Raw genomic sequence first — 23936 nt, 5'->3', positions numbered from 1 at the left:
ATCTCACCCCTGCTGAGTGCCAAGGAGTGCTGCCCATGAACAGCCAGGTTTCACCCAGCCTGGTGCTACGTGATGGGATTATCATGAAGTTGGTCTGAAACAGGCAAGGTCAAGGATGACCAGAACCACCTGGCTCTTGAGTCTCTAAGTTTGCTAAGAGAACTTTGGTCATTATCTTCTTCATACAACTGTCAAGTGTCCAATTCAACAGATCTGGGAAGAGGCTACTTCATACTAGGAAGATAGGAGCTACACTACCACACATAGAAACTGTGATCGCTCATCTCCACAGCCTGTCACAGAATGTTTGTGAGGTTTTTAGTTGGGTTTCAAGTAAAATCCAGCTTGGGCTCCTTTGAAAACAGTGGTGGAGTCCTAGCAATGCAAATCAGTTCACTTCCAGAGCTTTGAGGTGCTCAACCATGCAATTTGTGTGGAATAAAGCCCTGAGCTTCAGTCATTTTTTAAACTAATTAATTTATCATAACTTTTGCAGTTTCTCAAGAGCTTTTTCTTTAATGGACCATCAGAATGAGCCAGGGAGTCATGCTGGAATTTTCTAATAGCCTGATTATAGGCTTCTTCATGTCTTAAGAGATGACTCCAAATTCTGAACATGCACTCTCCCTGGAGCACAGAGTGGATATGGTGTTACAGTCACTCAGAAGCTGTCCCAGCTTTTCAGAAAGAGCAGTCATTGGTGGAAGCAATAACAGCATGGCTCCTGGAGCTGTTCCTATCTCAGGGCCCTAGCTAGGCTGAGCTATTTTCAAAAATTTAAATTGCCAGAGTGTTTTGCTGAGTAAGTATAGACATTGCTCAGATTTAAACGTGTGTCTGTATGTGGTAGGAATGCGAGAAATGTGTATGTTTCCTAAAACCCACAAGCTTTCTTTCTCTAATTCTTTGAAGGTCCTTTAAACTATTTGAAGTTCCAAGTGGCACTGGATTTGTAAGAGAAATCTTAAACTAAACTACAAAGGGGAGGCTTCATAGGACTCTGTGGGTCCCCCGCCTTTTGGAATAAAGTGTAGCTACAAACACCAATATATGACTAGATGACATGTCAGGATGGTTTGGTGGCCCAAGAACTTGAATTAAAGTAACTAAGAAAGGGAAGTGACAGGATCTTTGAAACTAGTAATCACAGGAAGTCCTTGAAACTAATTACTCACAGGTCCCTCAGAAAATTCACTGAAATGGAAACATATTCCTTCCTTATCTATAGACACTTTGGGAGAATGTCACTATCTCATTCTCCTCCCTCTCATGCTCTTAATTTTCACTGCCTTGGGAAATTTGGGATCTTGAACATTAACAAATAATCTGATTTACTCTATTTGGTGTTAAATTTTTTTCACAGGCTATACACTAGGGCAAAGTAGCTAATTAATAGCATGCCATTTGGGAAGAATTTGTTACATTCCTCCAGGAATGTTTTGTGTGTGGGCCCCACTCATTGAAAGAGCTACATGCTTCCCAGCTGTGTACTTCAGGAGTCAGTTTGGCAGGAGGAGGAGAGGAATTTCAGAGGAGCTTCTCCAGACGATGAGCTAATGACCTTGTAGAACATCAGGTGAATTTATTTAAGAACTACTTTTTCACTCTTAGTTTTCAACTTCTCTTGTGTCCTCTTCATGCCAGGAATGAAATCTACTATAAATATTACAATGCTGCATGTTATTTGCTAAATTATTAGTTATGCTGCTGGGCAGTGCATGTTGTTTTCTTGTACTAGACTAGAATTCATGATGATCCAGCTTCCCTGTAAATTAGCCCCTGGAAAAATCTTGGGTCAGTAATTGCTATTTTCTTTTTAACACTTAAACATCAGAGTCAGAAATCCATCTGGAGATTTCAAACCATCAATCAGAAATTCATACCAGAATTAAAAGTCTAATAATATGCATTATTGATCAGCTTCACTGCATAAAGAATTATATTGGCAAAAAAGAGTCTCAATGAAATGGAAGGTTTTTGCTTTAAGAATCATATTCCATAAACAATAGTCCCTCTGATCTATTCCATCTCATCTACTTTTCTTTTTACGTACCTACAAAGGTAAACATGTCAAAAAGAAAAGTGACCAAAAATGAGGCTGGTGTGAGAAGAAATTGCTGATTAGGAAGGTCATCATCAGGTTTTCCACGAGGCACAGGGGGCACCTCTGTGGGGCCTCCATCCACAGCTGTTATTCATGCTGCAGTGATCGTCAGGCAGCGGGGGCCAGCAATCACTGGAATGAAGGGACTGTCAGAAGAGAGGGGGCTGTGGAGAATAACCAAGAGCAACAAGATTTCTGCACAAATAACAACTCTAACTAAAACTGTTTCAAGTAGTGCATATGACTGAGACCAGCTTTCCAGAACAAGACTCATAAGAAGGAATTGAGGTAATTGCTGGAACTGACCAAAGGTTTATTGGGAATGACAAGCACTGAAAACATTATCATTACAGATGATTTATGGATACAGCATATATCACCTATATTATTTTTAGGACAATCTGTGAAGATGAGTTGCATAAATATAAGGAGCTCCTTTTACATATTGTTTTGGGGTGGGATTATATGCCCCATTGTCTAGCCAGCCTCTGAAAGGCAGAAGTTAAGAACTTTGCTGCTCATCCCCAGTAGCCTGCCTCCACCTGCAGCAGCCAGACATTTAGGGCACCAGGCTCTGCCTTCTCCATGAAGACAACAGCTCCGACATGCTAACCGTCATCACACCCTGAAAAATGCACATTGCGAACACAGATACAGTCAACAATTTTGGCAATGGGATGGCTAGTCTGTTCTGAGGCAAAACTGCAACTGTAATGCCAGGTAGAATAAGAGCAATGCATGTATCAATGACACTTGAGAGGCAAATGGCTATCATGGAAGGGAAAGAAAGCAACTATGTGTATGTCATTTTGTGCATACACACAGATTCAGGAGTGATGGGAATTAGCTCTCATGACTGTGTGCGTGTGTGTATGTGTGTAGAGAGAGAGAGAGCAGTTTTGGAAAAGAACACCAAAAACTTCTGCAGCAGTTTACTTCTGAACACAGTAAACTTGAAAGGGGGAGAGCAAGATCACAAACGCATGGGCTCACACCTGCACCAGGGAGAAAAATAATCTTGTACTATAGGGTAGTTCATCATGACTTCTGCAGGACAGCCTCTCAATACCACACACTTGGTGCAGAGAAATTAAGGTTCTGGTCTGGACAAAACTACTTTAGAGTTGGTGGGAGGGGATCAAGTACCAGAGTCTCCACGGCTTGGACAAAGCACAAACAAACCCTTTCTTAGTAACATGGGAACAACTGGGGACTTTCTCCTTCATTTATTTTTTTTCCTTACGCTTTTTTGCACATGCACTCCATTGATATGTCCTTCCAAGCCTTGTCCAGCATCAGTCTGTAAATCATCAGAAATGTAATAGCAGAAGTGAATTCTGCAAATTTTCATGAGGGCTTAAAAACCCCCAAACCAGGCTCTTTCTATAATACTTTTGGCCCTAAACCAGGCGCTGGGTGAAGTTCTCGGGAAAGAGGCCTTTGTAGGTGGCGAGATCTCTGTACTGGAGCCAGTCTGATTCCTTCACTCCTACCAGCCAGCCTGCATCCTGCAAGACAAGACAAGGCTTTCAAGGTCCAACTACTGAAACACCTGTACTGCCAACAATTAACAAAATAATTTGTGAAATAAGTGGTGTGGTTCTGCACCAAGATGTTACGTTGACTGTAAACTGTTGTGCTGATCCAGTGGGAAAGCTAATCAAAGGTTAATATTGATATTACAATTTGTATAAAGTACACTTAACTGACGAGCTGTTAAGAAGAAGGATTAGAATTACAGCCAGTACAAAGACAGGAAGATCACATGAATGTCAGTCATGCACAGGAACACCTCCTGTCCTGTGGGTCATGGTGAAAAAAGGCTTGAGGATCCCTGGGTTAGAATAGAGTGCTGACAAAGCCACAGAAGGCCCTGCATTTCATCCTGAAGCACTTGCTGATGAGAAACAACACTGTTGTTCTTTCTCCCAGCTCACATCATGTAACCCAAATAAACTACCATATACCAAGCTTATCAATAATAACAGCTAGATGTGTTACCTGATATTTCTGTTGTGTTGGTTGCTGCTGTGACAATATCTAATTTTTCAAGTTTACATAGTATAAAGCAGTTTGTTGTCATGATGGTCCTGTTGGAAACATTTGTATGTTCTATATAAACTATTCCATATAAGTATTTGTATATCTCATAGAAGGGCCATCATGGAAATGCAGACATGCAGTTAAAGATCCCATCCCTCTGTGGCCATACAGCACTGAAGATTGTATGTAAAACTGAAACAGAGGCTGCCGTCTGCCCTTGGCCTATGGAAGATAAGCAGAGCCTAAATGGAAAAGTTGAGGTAAAGGAGCAATATGAAACATAAGGACCATATGAGGCAAAACTAGTGGGGAATGACTGTCTTTACCATGCTCACTGATTGCCTGAGGTGATCCCTCTTAAGATGAGGGATGGCCAGATTTAACCCAAACCAATTCCTGAAAAAGTTCAAGTACATCAGATAAAATGAGGACTCGAAAATTAAATAAAGAAGCTGAACACATTCTCTTGTGATAAATCTGATACTATAAAGTGATGCCACTAAATAGACAAAAATATAAGCATTTAGACAGGACAATTTTTGAAGGCAGAAAAAAAGATTGAGAAAAAGAGGACAATAAAATAACTAATAATATCCTAGCTGATAACAAAAATTATAACGTAAAAAAATTTTGTTACATATGTGAAGGACAAAGTGGTACATAAAGTAAAGGGAGATAACTATATTTTCTTTCTATTTTATTTTATTTTTCAATTAAACCTAGTGGATTAACATTGGTTGATAAGATTACATAGGTTCCCAATCTATATTTCTATTATAGATTTCTATTAAAGTATTTTCTAAAACTCCAGTAAGTATACAAAAGGCCACATTCCCCTGTGTCTACATTGTATATTTGACTTTATTTACTATGAGTGAAAAATCTAATGGCACCAAGTAGAGTCATGCATTTAAAGTTGTATCAATACATCCCCTAGAGCAAGGGACATAAAGGAGAGAATAAACAAATGGGATCTTATCAAAATTAAAAGCTTCTGCATGGCTACGGAAAATAGTATCAAGAGAAAAAGAGAAGCACCAGTTTGGGAAAACATATTTGCCAATGATACCTCAGACAAAGGTTTAATCTCCAAAATATACAAAGAACTCACTTGACTCCACTCAAAGAAGATGAGCAACCCAATTAAAAAATGGGCAAAAGACTTGAACAGACACTTCTCCAAGGAAGACATATAGAGGATCCAGAGACACATGAAAAGATGCTCAATATCGCTAGCTATCAGAGAGATGCAAATTAAAACCACAATGAGATACCACTTTACACCAGTCAGAATGGCTATCATAAACAAAGAAATAAACAACAAGTGCTGGAGAGGATGTGGGGAAAAGGGGACCCTAGTTCATTGTTAGTGGGATTGCAAACTGGTACGACCACTATGGAAAACAGTATGGAATTTTCTACGAAAACTAAAAATGAACGTGCCTTTTGACTCAGCAATTCCACTGTTAGGAGTATATCCTAAGAACCCTGAAGCACCAATCCAAAAGAACCTATGCACCGAATTAAGCCAGGGGTTGAAGGACAAATACCATATGATCTCACCTTTAACAGGAAGCTAAACAACAAAACAAACAAGCAAGCAAAGTATAACCAAGACACTGAATTAGAGAACAGGCTGACAGTGACCAGAGTGGAGAGGGGAGGGAATTTCAGGAGAAATAGGGGAGGGATTTAGAGGAACATATATAAAGGATACATGGACAACAACTGAGAAGGGTGGAAATGGGAGGGAGTGGGGGAGCACGGAGGGTGGGGTGGGATAGGAGTAATAGACAGAAAACTGTACTTGAAAAATAAATTGAAAAAATTGAAAAAAAAACAAAAACAAAAGAACCTATGCAACCCGATGTTCATAGCAGCACAATTTACGATAGCCAAGAGTTGGAAGCAACCTAGATGCCCATCAGTAAATGAATGGCTCAAAAACTATGGTACATTTGCACAATGGAATTCTATGCTGCAGAAAGGAAGAAGGAGCTCCCACCCTTTGCAACATCATGGGTGGAACTGGAAAGCATTATGCTGAGTGAAATAACCCAGGCAGTGAAAGACAAATACCATATGATATCACCATTAACAGGAATCTAAACAACAAAACTAACAAGCAAGCAATTATGACCAATGACACTCAAATATGGAACAGGCTGACAGGGTCCAGAGGGTAGAGGGGAGAGAATCACAGGGGGAAAGGGGATGGACTCACATGAACAAGTATAAAGGACACATGGACAATAACTAAGGTGGGGGGTGGAAATGGAAGGGAGGTGGGGAGCACTGGGGGTGGGGCATGGCTGGGAATATAAGACAGAAAACTGTACTTGAACAAGAATTAAATTTAAAAAAAGAAAAATAATAAAGTTGTATCAATAAAGAAAAAGTAAAGGGCTTGCACAAACCTATAATCTTTATATTTTCAACACATATGCTGAAATACAATTTATGTGGTAAAGTGAAGAATATTATTAGCCAATATCCATCTTTAACTGAGGAAAATACATAAAATTAAATTTTAACTGTTTAAAATATATGGTAGACTAAGAATTTCCAGTTTTGGTAATTATAAAATAGCTTGTATCAGACAAAGGCTTATTCTCTGAGCAAATGTAAGCACTAAAATAACTACTGAACACATATTTATGTAATACCTAAAATACATATGTATACAATTATTTATATATATAAATGACTGTTACAAAATATGGAATATACAATATAAACTTATATAATTCCATCATTGGAAATACAGGGGTGGCCCATACATAATACCTGTGTGAAGGCACTGAGAGTAAGTGAGAGAAGGCAGCAGTAGGAGAATATGTAATGCTGGGAGGTAGGGTACTGCCCAGGGGAGACCTGTGCTAGCACAGCCGCCCCCTGTGGGTGCTCCTCAGTCTGTGTGGCACAGAGCATACAGAAGTGAGGGCAGAGGGCAGTGGCGCTTTTATGGGGAATATCTCAAAAAGGAGAGAACTGTGGAGAAAGTTCCTCAAGTAGGCAGAGAAACTTCCCTGAAACCCTGAGCTGTCCCCCAGCTGTGAATGCATCAGGGATACCCCATGGAGCATGAGGAAAACAGGAAGGAGGGAAAGGATGAGGAAAGATTCAGGCAGTGGAGGAGAGGCAGAGTTTAGGGTTCACATCCCATCAAGTTAGGGGGCTTGGTAAACTCATTGGAATTTTGATTGAAATCCTAGATGGGGCATGTCTTAAGAAGTAGAGAATATGTTCGAGGACTGAGAATTTATCCTACAGTAAGGCAACATTGAAACAAACCCACACTAAGAAAGTATAAAACAAACTTCCATGAATTCAAGGTAATTAAACAGTAGTTTGAATGTCTACTATAAGAAAGAATCTTCATTCACAGATAGAAAAGAATCCAGATTGTATAATGCATTACACGTTGCATCCAGTACCAATGAAAATAAATTCTACAGGAGAAAGGGGGAAAAAGGGGGAAACTGCCCTGGCTGGTGTGGCTCAGTGGATTGAGTGCTGGCCTGTGAACTAAAGGGTCACGGATTCAAATCCCAGTCAGGGCACATGCCTGGGTTGTGGGCCAGGTCCCCAGTAGTGAGCATGGGGGGTGACCGCACATCAGTGTTTCTCTCCCTCTCCCTTTCTCCCTTCCCTTCTCTAAAAATAAATAAATTAAATTAAAAAACAAAACAAAACAGGAAAATGACCAAGTGATAAAAAGCAATCAATACATGTGTGTCTGGGATGGCTCACCTTTTGGAATTAGCAGTAAGAAATTTAAAGCAGTTATTATAAAGATGTTCATGTACTGAAATTAAAAGATGGTAATAATGAGAACAGAAAAGAAATCTCAGAAAAGAAATGAAAACTATATAAAAAACAACATAGAAATTATAGAATTACGTAGATAACATCCTAAGTAAAAAAAGCCACAGGATAAGCTCCACAACATATTCAAAATAGTAGGAAAAAGGGTCACTCTACTTAAAAGACAGGTCAATAGAAATTACCCAACCAGAGTATCAGAGAGAAATAAATATTGAACAAGAAAGAATAGTCTTAGATATCTAAAAGTCCAACATATATAGAATTGTATACAGAGAAAGAAAAACATGAAGAGATAACAGCTGGAAGTCTTTCAAATGTAGTGAAAGACATCAGGATACAGGTCTAAGGAGCTCAGTAACCTAAAACGTGAAAACGATAAAAAAACAAGAACTAGTCACATTACATTTCGAATGATGAAACACAATACCGACAAGTTCTCAAAATCTGTCAGGGCAAAAGTCACAGTATTAGTACTTTTAAAGTGTGGAAGAAAAAAATTAACTTAAAATTTTTTTCTCCAGGGAAAATATTTAAAAACAAACATGAATAAAATTTTCAGATAAACAAAAGCTGAGCTGAGAGGAATCATTGCCAGTAGATCAGCACTCCAGGAACTGGGAAAGGCTTTTTTTTTTAAACTCACCCAAGGATGTACATTTTTCATTGCTTTCAGAGAGAAAGGAAGGGAGAGAGAGATTGAGAGACAGAGAGAGACAGAGAGAGAGAGAGAAACATCAATGTTAGAGAGAAACATCTATTGGTTGTCTTCAGGTACACACTCTGACTGGCGCTTCAACTGCAACCTGTGCCTTGGCTGGGAATCAAACCCATGACCTTTGGGTCTACAGGACAATGCTCCAACCTGCTGAGGCACACCAGCAAGCACAAGGTCATTTTCCCTTTTAATTTCTTTAAAAGATAGCTTATGATTAATGTAAAAAATGTAAATATGTATTTTATAATGTTTTATAAGTTTATATTTTATAAGTTTAGAATGGAGTATTTGAGATAATCATTTTTGCCTGTAATTGCTAATATATGCTTTGTCATTTTCTTTGTTTGAATAGTATTTCCAGGGTTTTAACAATTTTATGAATCTCTTCAAAGAACACTTGGCTTTATTAGCATTTTCTGCTGTCTTTTTTATTGAATCCATTTGTGAATTTTTTGTTACTTTTTTCCATCTATGCACATTGTATTTAATTTTATCTATGTTTATCTTCTTAGGCTGAAAAACTTAGAAGTTAATGATCATTATGAGATATTTTTTAACTTACTCTGATTTCTTTGACCCATGGTTTATTTAGCAATGTATTTTTTAATTATTTAAGCATCTTACAGATATTTTATTATTATTAATTTGTAACTTAGTTTTATTGTGATAGATACTCTTATTTCCTTGACCCAGCAACTAACATTTCTGGGTAAGTGTATTATCAAGAAAAGAAGCCAAACATGGGACATGCAAGTCTTAACCTTAAACATAGTGACTATATTATACGGAGGAAGGCTCATATCTTTTTTGAGAAGATTACAAAAGTTATAGCTCTTCTCTCTGGAAAAACATGTTGACAAACACATTCATACATTTTGCATGCTATTTTAGGGGTTCACAAACCTTATGAAGAAGAGCAAAGCAAAGTGGAGTTCTGAGCTCCTTAGCATCAGACCACTATGCTTTTTATTCCCCTGGAGGTTATTTTTTAAAATGAATCTTTTAAAAGGAGATATAATTTACGCACTGTGAAAGGCAAGGATTGTTAAGTGGACAGTTCAGATGAGTTTTGACAAAGGCATACCATCTGTAACCAAAGCCCCTATCAGGATGTAAAACATTTCCATGCATCCCCTCATGATCTTTCCTTGTCAGACTCAACACCTTCATAGGCCACTACCTGTGAAGGGGGATTTGTAGTGCACATGGGCAGTGTCTGCATTTCCTGAGGACCGGTGATTCACAGACAACATTCCTAGAAAGCAGATACCTAATAAGAAATGACCATCTATTTGTATAAAGTAATAAACAAGTTAATGGCATCCCAAACCTAAAATGTGTGTTGCACTGCAGTCATAAGTCCTTATGAGCAGCCCCGCAGCATCTCAGAAAATGAAATGTCTTTAGGAAGTCACTGTGCCCAACTGACCATAAGGGAAACCAAATATAGCCTGCAGTACTTTCCAATCTCATCTTTTACCTGGTCAGCCTCTGAATCCGAGGGGACCACCAACACCACATCACCCCTTTGTAAGGTAAGTTCATCAGAATTTGCTGCCTCAAAGTCATGCAGTGCTTCCACCTGCAAGATTACAAAAGAATTGATTAATGCTATAAAGAAAAATAGAGGTCAAATCTGCCTCCCAGTCAAATGACCTGCAGGCACTCTTACCAGCATATCCAAACTGTATGAAAGTGAAGACATGCATCACGCCCCAAAAGAAGAGAAGGCCTCTGAAGGCGGAATGGAAATCCTCTTCCCTGTTTACTTAAAACATCCGATTCTGCCAGATTGATGCTGAGATATTTAGTCATGCAACACCTTCTGCTAGAGCTGATATGTTGAGTATTAGTTTAATTTGTCATATTTTTGTTAGAGATTTGATAAATTGTTTTAAACATAAAATAATAAAAATTAAAAAATTGTTTATTTTTTAACCTGAATTAAAAATGCTTAGCTGAATGTTCCTTTAACCACAGCTTCTGGCATATTTGGAAAACTATCACTATTTATAATAAAATCGCTATTTAATCAAACCTGTGTTCAATCTCTTTGTAAAAAAATCTTCCTTCTTTCCCTATCCTGCCTTTTAAATATGATAATCTGTTTCTATTTCCCTTTGTTGAAAGATTTCTTTAAAATTTGATCATGGAAAATTTAAAAAGTAGAAAGAATAATAAAATGAACCCCTTTTATGGAGCTTAAATAATTATCTGTAGTCACACGGAGGTTTATTTCTTTCATGTCCCGCCCCTCAACCCCACCCATGAGATTAAATAATCAGCTTTTAACATCCGTGTTTTGCATGTAGAATCATAAACTGTCAGAGCAGGAAATTACTATATTATCTGAAAATTTATTTTTTGAATGAAAAACCTGAAGCCCAAAGAGAGGGGTGAGCAGTGTTCCTAGTTCCCATTGAGGTCAGTGAGGGAAGCCTGGGCCACCCGGCCAGTCCTGGCCTCTAGTGGCACACACTGCACCCTTGATTTCTTGTGCTCTAGGACAAAACACAGCTGAACACGTGCCCTCACTAGCCACAAGTTTAATTTCCCCTTCACATAATTTGTCAATAACTCTATTACATCCAACCATCCCCATTTGAGTAGCAAGTCTGCAGTAACTGATAAGCAGAGAGAGCAGAAAAAGATTATGACTATTCAATCCCACCCCTCTGAAAATTTAATGCTCTTTTTCAAGCTGAATTTTGAAATGTAAAATAAAATTATGGAACTTAAAATTCCCCAAAATATTTTATTAAGGAGAATTAGCTGGCTTTAACACTTGGTTGAAGCCTGTGTTTCTAGGTATTTACTGCTTTTGTTTATTTGTTTGGTTTTGGTAAGGACCTTCAGTTTATGAAGGCTCTATGTAACCACTTGATGGCCTCTCTGACCAAACCTTCTGAACACAAATTTAGGCCTCCTTCTTTTCGTAGAAGCCCATTAACACATCTGTTCTCTTACTTTTAAAGCGTGGTTTGGCTCCCACCTCTCTGTCAGGCACTGTAACCAAGTGCCAGAGCTGAAGGGCTGATTGCTCTTTCCTGCCCTCCAGAGGTGTCTGACCCAGCTGGGAGCAGTGGAGCCCAGAGCAGAGGCCCCCACAGAGCTCCCCGGGGAGCACAGGAGGGCACTCAGGTGGAGGGCATGAACCCATTCCCCACCAAAGGGCATACCATGTAATCATCCATTTTTTAAGTGGAAAGATGTCACAGCAGTTCCTCTCTGTCTGCAGCACAGAAACCCTGCCAGGTTGCACTGTGATGTGGAGATGGAGGGGAAAGCAGTACAGATAATGAGCGTGCACTGCTAAAAGTAAAAGTAAAAATCAGAAAGCCAAAGATTTCAGCAAAAGGGCCTCAAAGAAAATGGACAAATGGCTACCGCATTTTAAAAATCCAAAATAGAAATACCTTGTAGAGAAAGCCAGGTGGTACTTGCTCAGAGGCCTGGCTTACAGACGGAGCAGAGGGTGCTGGCTGGAAGTCCTCGGTGGACTTTTGCTCAGAGGCCAGCTCTGGCATCTCCCTGGTGGAGCCTGGAAGATCTGAGTCTTCAGCTGCCTCCTTGGACTCTACACCTGTAGTTGTTTCGTGGTCTCCCTCCCCTTCATTGTTGGAAGCAGGCTCTATGACAACAGAAGGGATGACCTTCTCCTGGGGGAAGAAAAATGTGGTGGTCCTTTAGAAACAAGACATTTACATCCTCCCTGTCACATCATCTGTGGCTCCCACTTCCCCCACCCCCTTCATTCAACCAAATTCCTGCTTGTCCCAGACTGGATTTAGGCTTTCTGGCCCTTGGGCAATCCCCTGCAGGACCTCCACCCTGTCCATTTATTCTGAATCCAATACCCTTAGTGGGATTAATTCCTGGATCCTGGAACGGTCATCCAGTTTCCTAAGAGGGTGGTTTCTGCTGTGTCACCTGAGAAGAGGGACAGGGGACTGAAAGGAGGGAGGTGAGTCATGGCGGTCTGGAAGAGAGAATCCTTCAAGGAAACGCAGTCAGCTTCCAAGGTTGCTCTCATCTGTGCAGTGGTCCGTTCTTGTCCCACTACATGCTAACACTCACTTGAAGCCAACAGTATCCTCGTGTAAATGCTTTTCCGGGAGAGTCTCATGGCAATCCCAAAGAGCCTGAAACCACATTGCTGGTAAAGATGAGGCCCATGATTGGAGGTAATTTACCTGTCCTTTGCATATTGGTTGTCATCAGAGCCACCCCACAGTCACAGTTTAAGGGCTGACAATTCCCACCAACTACTCCAAGTCCTCTGTTGTCTGGGGAAGCAGAACCAAAGGATCAAGGCCTCCTCTTTGTGTTTTGACAAAGATGAACAAGGAGGGGAACTTAACTCCAATAATAAAAGTCTGAAGATATTTGTTGCTTTTCTGATTAACTTCTATATTCCCTGATAAGGAGACCTAAGCACTTCTGTTCTTCAATTCAGAGAAAATAATACATTCTTTCAACAAGTAAAACACAATTTTCCTTGGCATGGTGACAAGAGAGTATTACAAAAAATGAAATACACTTTTGGGACATTTCTACAAATACCAACCCAACCTGCTGATTTGCTGGTGGTATGAAAAGAATAATTCGGTTTCAAATGTTGAGTAACTCTGGACAGATTTCTGGAAATTTATCATGAGTAAGATAAGGAGAAACATGGACAGTGTAACATGAAGCCCACTCTTCACGGTCACTCCTAGAGTACAGAGGAACAAAACATGGGGTTTAGAGGAGCGGGCCTTGTGGGGCACCCGGGTTTGAGGCTCCCGCAGGCAGGGCATAAATGGCAGTGTTGCCTTGAAAGCTCCTCTGAAGGAAGGAAGAGCTGGGGCAAAGTCCAACTTCATGTATGTAGTTAACGACCTACTTTTCCTTTTGAAAGTACAACATAAGGATGGGCTTTGGGGGAAAAGGGACTTAATTTGGAATGAATTTGTGTTCAAAGTATGTGCCTGGCACCAGTCTAAGCGCTTTATGGCTATTTCCCCACACAATCCACACACGCCTATTATTCTACCAGATTCCCTTTCTCCTCTGTCTATTCTCATGCTTTGTGTCATTTGTGCTTCTTTCCTCTCCCCCATCAATTTATTGCATAGTTTCCTTTCCTCTCTCTGTGCTTAATTTAAGCCTAGTCTGCATAGCACGGGGGCTTCTGGAAAGTCCCCGAATATTGACATTGAGGAAATGCTGTGTGCTGTGACCACTCTTTCTGAGAACCTAATTTTTTGTTTGTTTGGTTTTGGGTAGAGCAGTATGCCACAAAATGGCTACAAAGGTATTCCTCATCCTAAAGAGTTATTAGCACCATTAACCAACAGACAGAGCATCCCTGCTGCACCATCTCCCCAAAACCTCCATTTCACTAGGACACGTACCTGAGGTGCTGCTGTTTCTGTGTCTTCTGGTTGAGCTCTGTCACTGCCCGTGACCTCTGTGGCTTCAATATCAACCTCTAAACTTGCTCTTTTGCCAGGGTGAAGATCAGCCTCCTCTGCTTCTGCTTCTGTTGTTGGGGCCCCCTCTGCTGTGAACACCAGCCTTCCAACAGCCCCATCAGCCTCAGTGCCAGGTAGGATCTGCAAACCAGAATCAAAGGGGCCATGTCTGTGTCTCTGGGGCCTCAGGGAAAGACTTAGCCCTTTCCCTTCTTTCCCCTCTGCTGAGGCTCATAGGAGTTTGACATTTCCTTGGCAATGTACTGAGACCCAGGATTCTAGTACAGCAGTTTGACATCAGTTGATCAAAACTCTGACCCTTCTTTTTCCTGAGCACCCACAATACTCCCTTCCTTGGCTTTCCTTTTCGTTGTAGGGAGGTGTAGTAAATGGAATTTGAGTGGAAGCAACATGTACCACTCCTGAGACATGGCTTTCATAGTGTGGATGTCCCCTCCCCAGCTAATTCCACTTTTGTTGCCTGAAAGCAGATATAAGGTCCTAGAAGACACCTGAGCCACAAAGTGGGTGGGACCTGGCCCCAATACCCAGGGTCATGGAACAGAGCTACATAGACAGGCCTCCTCATCACACAAAGTTAGGACTTAGAAAGACTGATTTCAGCATAAACCTAAAATCTTCATGGGGAAGGTCCCAGATATTAAATCACATTCAGGGAGAAAAAAAAAAAAACAACTAGGATATTTTCTCACGAGACTTCTTGAGAATGAAGGAAAAATCAATCATTTTATTATTGAATATTCATTATAATCAAATAAGATCTTGCCTCCTTTATTGAGAGTAGTAAAATGCAAAAGAAAAAAGAGAGAGAGAAAACTTTATTTCTAAGATTGAACCAGTGACTAAATTGGTTATGGAGTTTTTATCAAGATTCTGACTTCATCTTGGCCGACCTGATTTTAGAGGTTCAAATCGGAAAGATGAGGAAGAAGGAGCCCCAAACACATATTTCAAAAATTGATCTTACTATTGATGCGATTAGCATTAGCCATCCTTTCCTTTATCGGACAAATTCTGCCCAATTTGTGCTATGAAGTTAGGAAAGCCCTCATGTTGCCGATAACAACTGTCAAAACAGAGCAATGAGAGGGCGATGGAGAGTGCCTGCAGAATGGGCGTCAGAAATGGACTATGGAAAACCAACCACAAAGCTCATGGCAAGGCAGTAAAAAAAAATTATCTGATCAAATTTACAGGTAATAGATTAAGTAAAAATGACCCATTGCAGGATACATTTTTCTACATTGTAATATTTTATTTGAGAATCAAAAATTGTTATTGGCCGTACTATTTATTGTATGGCCAAGAACTACTCACATTCTTAGAAATTTACTTTCTTCATTTACAAGAACCTCTTATTCTGAGAATTTGGCTCTCCGGAGTGTGCAATGATCCAAAATGTAGCCACTAGCCAAGATGTAGTATTTATTTCCTTTTTCTACCTTGTCATTGAAGTACATAGGTTCAGAATTGTTCCATATTTATTCAAATAAATTAGCAATGTTGATAGTGGGGTAACAGCTATATAAGGTTTATATTTTGGTGAATGACTGAAAATTTCCATAATTAAAGTTTATTTAAAATTTTAAGAGAAGTGCCCCTCTTACTTTAAATAAACATTGTTTTATGGCTGTCATTTCTCTGCTGTCAAGAGAGTAATAATAAGAACATAAATAAGGGGATTTCCTTAATTCCAGGAAGAACATTGAACAATTCCCTGTAGGCTTATTGTTGGAGAAACCAACATGCTTTCTTCTAGACCCTAAGGACATAGCAAAGTTTCCTCCACATCAAAAATTATACCAAAAACAGTGCACTTACAGAGGGCTTATGGGTTTAAATGCAGGAAGCAGGTTGTATTGTCACAATTCTAACTGATTCGTGATCTATTATCCATCTAGAAAATCACACTACAGCGTGACCACCCCACTGGTCCCACTGCTCCATATCAGATGGACTCTAGATACATGCAGACAGTGTGAACGGACAGTGAATACCACCACATGCACACAGACAAACATATTGCTACAGGTAACAAAGCAGCCACCATGTTATTTGATAGGTTATCCCCCCAAGCGATTATACATAAATTCTACCGTACATTTAAATTTCAAGTAATTAGATACCATTTTCAACTGAATACTATTAATTGGATGTCATTCTCAACTGAATTGATACAGCTCCAGAAGAGAATATATTTCTGGGAAGTATTGATGGTGTGCTCAAAGGTAATTTAACTCTCTCCATACAAACAGAATGTTAATAATGAGTTCATAGTTTGTCCCTGGAGCTCTATATACCTATGAACTTGACTGTATCACACTTTGCTATGGTAAGACATACTTGTTTTCATCTTTCCTTTGTTAAGTATTTTAAACAGATATTATCAGCTGGATCTGATTTAGACCAATGGGACTCCTGTGATGCCAGACACCAGCAGGTGGAGCCCAAGTGCGCCATCTGTTGCTCTGACTTTGCTTGACCTGGCAGGAGCAAATTTGATCTCTGTCTCTCTGTCACACACACACACACACACACACACACACACACACACACACACACACAGAGTATAGAGCATGTAGAAAGTTGTTGATAAGAATGAGGGCAAATAAAAATCACTAAAACATTGATATTAACAATGCTGATAGAGTTAGGGTGTCAAGGAAATTGCAATTTTGCCTACAGAGGGCAATTTGAATGACTTACTTAGAGAAGGGATGAAATTAAGTTCTCCATCCTTCTCTAAGAGCATTAGTAATAAATTCCAATTTCTCTAGCCACAATCAGCACTTTGATTTTACAGAGTCTAGGAACACTGCAGAAAGAGAGAAGAATTGTCCACTGCCTAGATTCCCTCACATCTTTCTGCCTCTGGCATTGCTCTGACCATCTGTGGCACCCCAAGTCTCCCTTTGTGTCTGGAATCTGTGGTGTATCTTCTGCTCTTACCAAAGTATTCCCAGTGCATACTTACTGACTGCAATAATAGGACAACATAAAAATATACCAGAAAACAAGATTCCATTTGCTCAGATTAGGTGTTAAGTGCAATGAAAATAGAGAAAAGATTGCAAAGGTTTTCAGGTATAGAGTTATTTCTATTACTTTCATGCATTCCAATTTGTTATCCACTTGTAAATTTAGAAAAGAAAAACATTTTCTAGACTTTGCTTGCTGCCATAGACATTATACCTGCTATTGTTGTACCTGCTATGAATTAGCAGATGTAACAATGGTTAATGGCTGCTATTTTACCTTAAGTATTATCAGGGAGACCAGAGGACTGAGACTACTGAAAGTATTTCAAGACTTTGATATTCAATGTTATTAAATTTTTGTCCTCATTCCAAATGTTAAGGATTACACCATTATCTCCTGACAAAACTATACTACCTGTTGGTCAAATATATTTATGGTGGGAAACATTTACTGCAAAGAGAAACTAAAAATGTCTCTCTTCCCTGTTGTTTAGTCAGCACAAGGGCCCTGACTATTGCCAGTCTCCACATTAATCACATAGAAATCACAAGGGTCATCATGGAACCCACCTTGGAGATGGTGAGCAGTTCTCTCCTTATCACTTTATCACACAGATCTTACTGCTTTTATATATTCTGCTTTGACATTCTTTTGGGGGGAAAGCAATACTATTATGGCATTCATGTCAGAGTCCTGCAAACACCTGACTGCATTACAAAATTTTCTGGAACTGGAATGAAATTAATGCAATGCAACAATGCCCTCAGTATCCCGCAAAGCAGGGAAACACAACTGGTGACAGAAAATAGTTCTTCCAGGAGATGGTGCCTTGAAAGCAAGCCAACAAGGTCTGAGGCCCCAGACAAGGAAGAGAAGGGACTGACTACAGGAGAATTTGCAGTCTCTGAGCTTTGTATAATTTATTTATTTCTTTTACTTCATCATTGTTTTGCTTCCTTGGCAATAGTATCTCTCAGCAATCTGAGAAGCAGCTTCCACTTGTGTAACTGGTCTAGAGGGCAACTGCAGAGAGTCCCTAGTAGGAAATTCCAAATTTATTTATAAAGCAGGTTATTTTAAATAAATAGGACATTTTCTGATTAAAAATAAAAAATACCATTGGCTCAAAAATTAAAGAGACAACTTATGGTAACCTTTTGAGGTATTTATTTTTATTCATTGATATACATATAGGGGCTTTGTCTATTTTACAACACATAGATCATGTTTGTTAGAAAAATTCTACCAATAGCTAAATAATATTTTGTTTCCTTTTCTATTTAACAGTTTGACAGTTCTGCTATAATTGAACTAGTTGGTTTCCATTTCTTGAAAATGTTATAAACATGGTAAGAAAAATCTTGGTTTGTAACAATATTAACTATATAAGCTATACATTTAAATGATTTAAACAGAAAACACTGTTCCCTTTATTTATTTATGGCCTCCTAGGTATGGATTTTTTTGCAGGGGGGTGTCCAAAATTTTATTATGGAAAAAAGTCAACACAGATAAAATTGAAAATATCATACAGCACACATGCAAGTTCCCAGCCAGCACCTGGGGTCTCCAACTGACACGTTGCTATGTTTGCTTTTATCACATCCTCCCATCTGTCCACACTGATTTTCATTCATCTTTCAATCACAAAATTGAAGATAAATCCATTATCTTCAAAAAATGGATTTCAGGAAATCTTTGCGATGGCTTTATACCTTTATACTCCGTAATGCATTTCTGCTGCTTTCACCCTGACTGACTACTGCCTTGGAGTAAAATTGCTACAATGTGCTGTGCTTTGCATTCAAAATCCCTATGTCCTTCTAATAGCTTCTGACCTTCAGCACTGAGAAGGACAAGTCTGAGGCCCACCTAACTATTGTTCCTTTGTAGTGCATTTCCCCTGTAATCTAGATGCTTGCAGAATTCTATGCAGGGTTCAACTTAAAATTTTCCAAAGACTACACTTAGATCCTAGTCTCATTGAATGTGCACTTCGTCAGTGATTTCTTAGGATCTGCATACAGGAATCCCATTGCAACTAGGGGACTCCAGTTGGAGAACGTTTTCTTCTGTCACACTGGCTACTTATTGCTTCCACTGCATTCTTCACTGCTTTTTCTTAGGAATAGTAATTATGCAGGAGTTGTGTCTTCAGTAACAGCCCCCACGTCTATCACCTCCGCTCGTGCTCTTCCTCTTTGTGTTGGGAGAACTCCTCCAGTTTGTCCTCACATCACAAAATCAGTTCTCTACACTGTTGGTCCTGGTCTTCAAGACTCTTATGTAAATTTTAATTCTAATATTACATTTCTTCCTCTTAAAATCTTTTCAATATCACTGAGATTCCTTTTCATTTGCCTTACAAGCAACTCTCTCTTTATTTCAGTGTGGTTGCTTATTTCATCTTTCATTTCATGTATCAGATAATCAAGGTCCTCTTGAATTTCTCTGATAAAAAAGGAAGGCAATCTTCTATTTTTTCCACCATACTTTTAGTAATTTCTTCTATCCTTTATAAAAAATTGTAACTCTTATCTCTTATGCAATGCTTTCCTTCTGATATATTACTTTCTATATAGGCCTTAATTTTTTTGTTATTGCACTTCTTTATTAAGTAAATGAAAAAATCATCTATCAATTTAAACTTGGAAAGACTACTACCACATATGTGCTTTACCAAGGCTAAGTCTTAACTGTTTTCTTTTTTTTCAAATAATTTATTTTAATTATTGTTTAAGTACAGTTTTCTCTCTTTTACTCCCATCCCAGCTCACCCTCCCAGTGCTCCCCCCTCCCTCCCATTTCCACCCCCCTTAGTTGTTCTCCATGTATCCTTTATACATGTTCCTGTAAATCCTTCCCCCTTTTCCCCTGAAATTCCCTCCCCTCCCCCCTCTAGTCGCTGTTTCCTTGTTCTCTATTTCAGTGTGAGAAATCTCTCTGGGCCTGATGTTTCCAGTGGACATGGAAACATTTTCTTTGTCCCATTCTACTCTCCATCTGGGGACATGTAAACATCTTTTTCAGAATAGGAGGTGGGGAGGATTCATCAGGTGTCTACACAAAACCATCTGTCTTGAATCCCCCAAACATGTGTCAAAGGATTTATTGGTGTGAGAGCAGCAGCAGGCTCCAGGCGACCTGGATGCTTTAGAAAGGTGCTTCCACACCCATGAGGTAGGGGGGTGCTAGATACCAGTTGCCTTCTATCAAGAGTAGGGGGTGGGTGAAAATCTCATACACTTCTTGATAACAAGCTTAGTTATTACAGTTTAAGGTCCTTTTCATGCCTAAGTTGGTGGAAAATTCTCCTGGGCTGGTGTAATATTTCTAGAATATAGTACTATGGAAACTTTGACTTTCTTTGTATGTTTAAGTATAAAGAGCATTAAAATTTTTTTAAAGTGGTAATAGTGAATATGATATAATTGTGAGTTATTCTTTAATATTTTCAGTTTTCTCATAATATTCAGTTGTGTGTTCCTGGGATGCATGTCATTTTCATTAAAATTCTTCTGTGGTAAATGACACAAATTCTTCTACATCCAAGAAGACAATGCACCTTTTTAAAAAAAAAACAGAGAGTCTCGGGGACCCTGATACCTGAAGTGCCTCCACAGACTCACTATTTCCTACTGACAACTCCCAACAAAGTAAGCCTGACTAAGAATGCAGATGAGTTGCTATAAACAGCCAGTGCACTCACTTACACTCTTGGAATCCTATTCTTTCAAATGAGAGTTATAGATTATAAATAAAATATGTCTTTACTCATATAAATGCAGTATGTGGGCATCTAAGCAAACATGTCATGAAATACCTTTTAATTAATAGCAAGTTATATGACAAAAACATATGGAGAGAAGACCGGTGGGAATGAATTTCACTACTAGTATTTTTGCTACTAGTCCCGCAGATTCCCTTCTTTAGAAAGACATGTTAAGGATGGAAAAGTGGAAACAAAGATCACCCCATCTTCTCCTGGCCTTATCCACTGTACTACAGAGTTACAATGGAGAACACTTAGACATTTGGCACTTGGACACACAGAGCAATGTTTGCAAGTTACAGACTCACACAATTCCAACAAGGTGGGAAGGACCCCTGGGCTCATTGTACCCAATGCTGGCATTTTACAAGTGGGGAAATGTGACAGAGTGGCAGTAGCACTGGAGACAGAACTAGGGGTCTGAGTATTAGTGCTGATTCACCCCTACTTACTACTGGAGCTGGAGTGACCCCAGGGTCCCACTGCAATAAAGCAAAGAAAGGTCAATATCACAGCAGGAACCTTGGCTACAGGCCACCCTGGTCTTTTCCTGACCATCAGGTATTCTGGATCCATCTTGAGTTATTAACTTTTTGAAGATCCCAGGATTTATAAATTATAAAATTTTCTTCGGAATGCATTTTAGAGGAAAGCCCAAGAGGCAACTAGGGTCATTACGGCCTCAGAGAAGATTTCTGTATTAAAAAACAGTCTGGCGGCTAGTACTCCTCTTCATACGACACACTGTACATTTGATACACTAAAGGTCATGATTTCCCTTCAGCATGACTGTTGGGGAGAGTTCTCCCATGGAACACAGGGACACAAGTCGAGGCCCTTCAAAGGTGGCTCTGGTGTTACAATCTTCAAGTCATACATCTATGTGCTTCCTTTCCAATACAAAATTTTGTGGGTTCTTTCTTACAGAATATCATCTCAATCTTGTCTAATCTACTATCCTGGTATTGCCCACAGTCCTATCATTAGCCTTCAGCAGCCAGATCACAGCACAATTTAGCTGCTGGTGGCCGCAGTATTGTCATGGCAACCAACATCTGACTGAATTAGCTCCATACTCTCTTTAAAATTAAGCTCTGCAGAAATGCCAGTTAATGAATTTTTGGTTAATTTGTCTTTTAAGGTCATGGCTGAATATCTAATAACAAAACACATTAAGACATTGTAAGTAGAGTTTTATTTTGAAAGTGCATGGGAGAAGTGGACAGGAGAAGCAGATTTATCTCTTGAAGCAAAAGTAAATATTATGTGCTACACACCCTCAGAGATGGGCATGTGAGCATGTGCTCCTTCTGAAGTAGCCATAAAGGACAGACTCATCTCAGGTCGCAAATAGTTTGTTAAAGAAGTTGTTAAGGAAAATGCCTTTGCAGCTCAGGAAACATTTACCTTGCCTGACTAAATTCTGGTCTGAAAGATCCACAGTATTTGCTGTCACTGCTCAAATTGCCTTGTGAGTGGACCCAGGCTGGCGGTGGCTGAAGGCAAAGGTGGGGCTACCACATACAACCAGCAACCAGATCAGAACTGGCATCTGCAAATCACTGAAATGTCATCGTGCTCTGTTGGTAAAACTCTCAATCCTGACCCTGCCAAGAAGCATATATGCCTCCCTGGGCAGCCTGGGATCTGGCCACATGGCAGGATGGGTACTGAACCTTGAGGCTGACAGTTACACTTGGAAGGTCCACCTGCCAGACCTCTGACTTCATAGGCTTTGAGTTGTCCATGACATTGGTAAATAAACCTACTCCATGAGGGTTTGTCACCTAACTTCCCAGCAAATAGAAGTTGGAAAAGAGGCCATAAACAAAGGCTGTTTTCATGTGGAAGATGGCCTACATACTCAAAATATCCAAGTTAGTGAACTCATTGGTGAAAATGAAAAATGCGTTTTTTAAGGAACAAAGCATATGAACTTTTTGGCCAACCCAATATTATACACCCTACTTTGTCTTGAGCACCATGGGAGAAAAAGAAACAGCACAATTTGCTTGGCCCACAGGGCACTGAAAATGTTTTCTCAAACTCAGAGAAAATAACCATTTCTGGGATTTTTTTTTTCTGAGAAAGGTAAAAAGGTATATCCATCTCCAAGGCCTCTCTGTGTATATACATATATAATTCAAACACATAATTTAATTTAAATCTGCATTAGTGTGAGCACTAGAGTTTGTAGCTAATTCTATGATAATAAAGGGCAGACAGGGACTCAAGCTCCTCTGGCTTCCCCTGATCTTCACAGTCTTCCTCTGACATATTGGGAGTTCACACGGGAGGCACAGTGAAAGCCTGAGTTCTCACGTTTACAAGGAGAAACTTCAAATGCTGCTCTCCACAGGCATGACCAACACAGAAGACAGCTGGACCAGGTGTAATGTCAGCCTCCTCCAGCACCAGTCTGTTCAGATTTGGCAGCAAGAGCCACATCTGCTTACTGCTTTACCGGGTCCCTGAGGTCCAGAGCACAGTCTGACATCTAGAGAGGACTCAAATATGTTTGTCAACTTAATAGTGGGTGGGGGGACGAACACATGCAACCTATTCAAGCAGACAGAAATAGTTGTAGTAAGATAAAGTCAATACCACATAGTCTAACACTGTCCAGAAAGTATCCAACCATGTAATATGAAAAAGAGACATTTATTGAAGAAGATACAAGAAACATTGTATATAGGACAATAATGCCTCAGCCCCCTTCAAAGTAGACCCCTTGGGATTTCACACAGTTCTCTCACAATTCATCTCCAGTTACACTTCTTAAGGAAGTCTGGTTCATTGGTAGCTGTTTGAGTTAAGTCATTAGCAACTGAAACACACTGTTCCTTTTGCTGTGGTAGCATGAGCTCTGGGGTGAATTTTGCCATGACACATTTTATGACAAGATCCTGCATCAGAATCTCGGACACAGTAGTCTTTGGTATCCCCAGATCAGCTTCTACTTCTCACACTGTCAGTTGCTGATCTTTGTTGATTGCAGCCCGTAATGTTCAACATTCT

The 23936-nt window shown here is 39.6% G+C and overlaps 1 protein-coding gene across 9 annotated transcripts in view; it reads right to left on the bottom strand.

Annotated features, from left to right (window-relative positions):
* Window positions 1-2387: 2387 nt before the first annotated feature.
* AMPH (amphiphysin) overlaps window positions 2388-23936 on the bottom strand; it is a 274501-nt gene continuing 252952 nt past the window's right edge. For all 9 annotated transcript variants that reach the window (XM_037056533.1, XM_037056538.1, XM_037056536.1 and 6 more), the window contains 4 exons: window positions 14087-14287; window positions 12107-12349; window positions 10171-10272; window positions 2388-3612 (listed from right to left, as the gene is read on the bottom strand). In XM_037056533.1, coding sequence (XP_036912428.1) covers window positions 3505-3612; window positions 10171-10272; window positions 12107-12349; window positions 14087-14287 — 654 coding nt within the window. In that variant the 3' untranslated portion in view covers window positions 2388-3504. The remainder of the gene's footprint in view (window positions 3613-10170; window positions 10273-12106; window positions 12350-14086; window positions 14288-23936) is intronic.

Source organism: Sturnira hondurensis, unplaced genomic scaffold (genome assembly GCF_014824575.4).
Source record: "Sturnira hondurensis isolate 20B ecotype Veracruz unplaced genomic scaffold, ASM1482457v3 Scaffold0008992, whole genome shotgun sequence".
NCBI classification, from domain to species: Eukaryota; Metazoa; Chordata; class Mammalia; order Chiroptera; family Phyllostomidae; genus Sturnira; species Sturnira hondurensis.
This window is presented reverse-complemented; position numbering and strand designations above follow the sequence as displayed.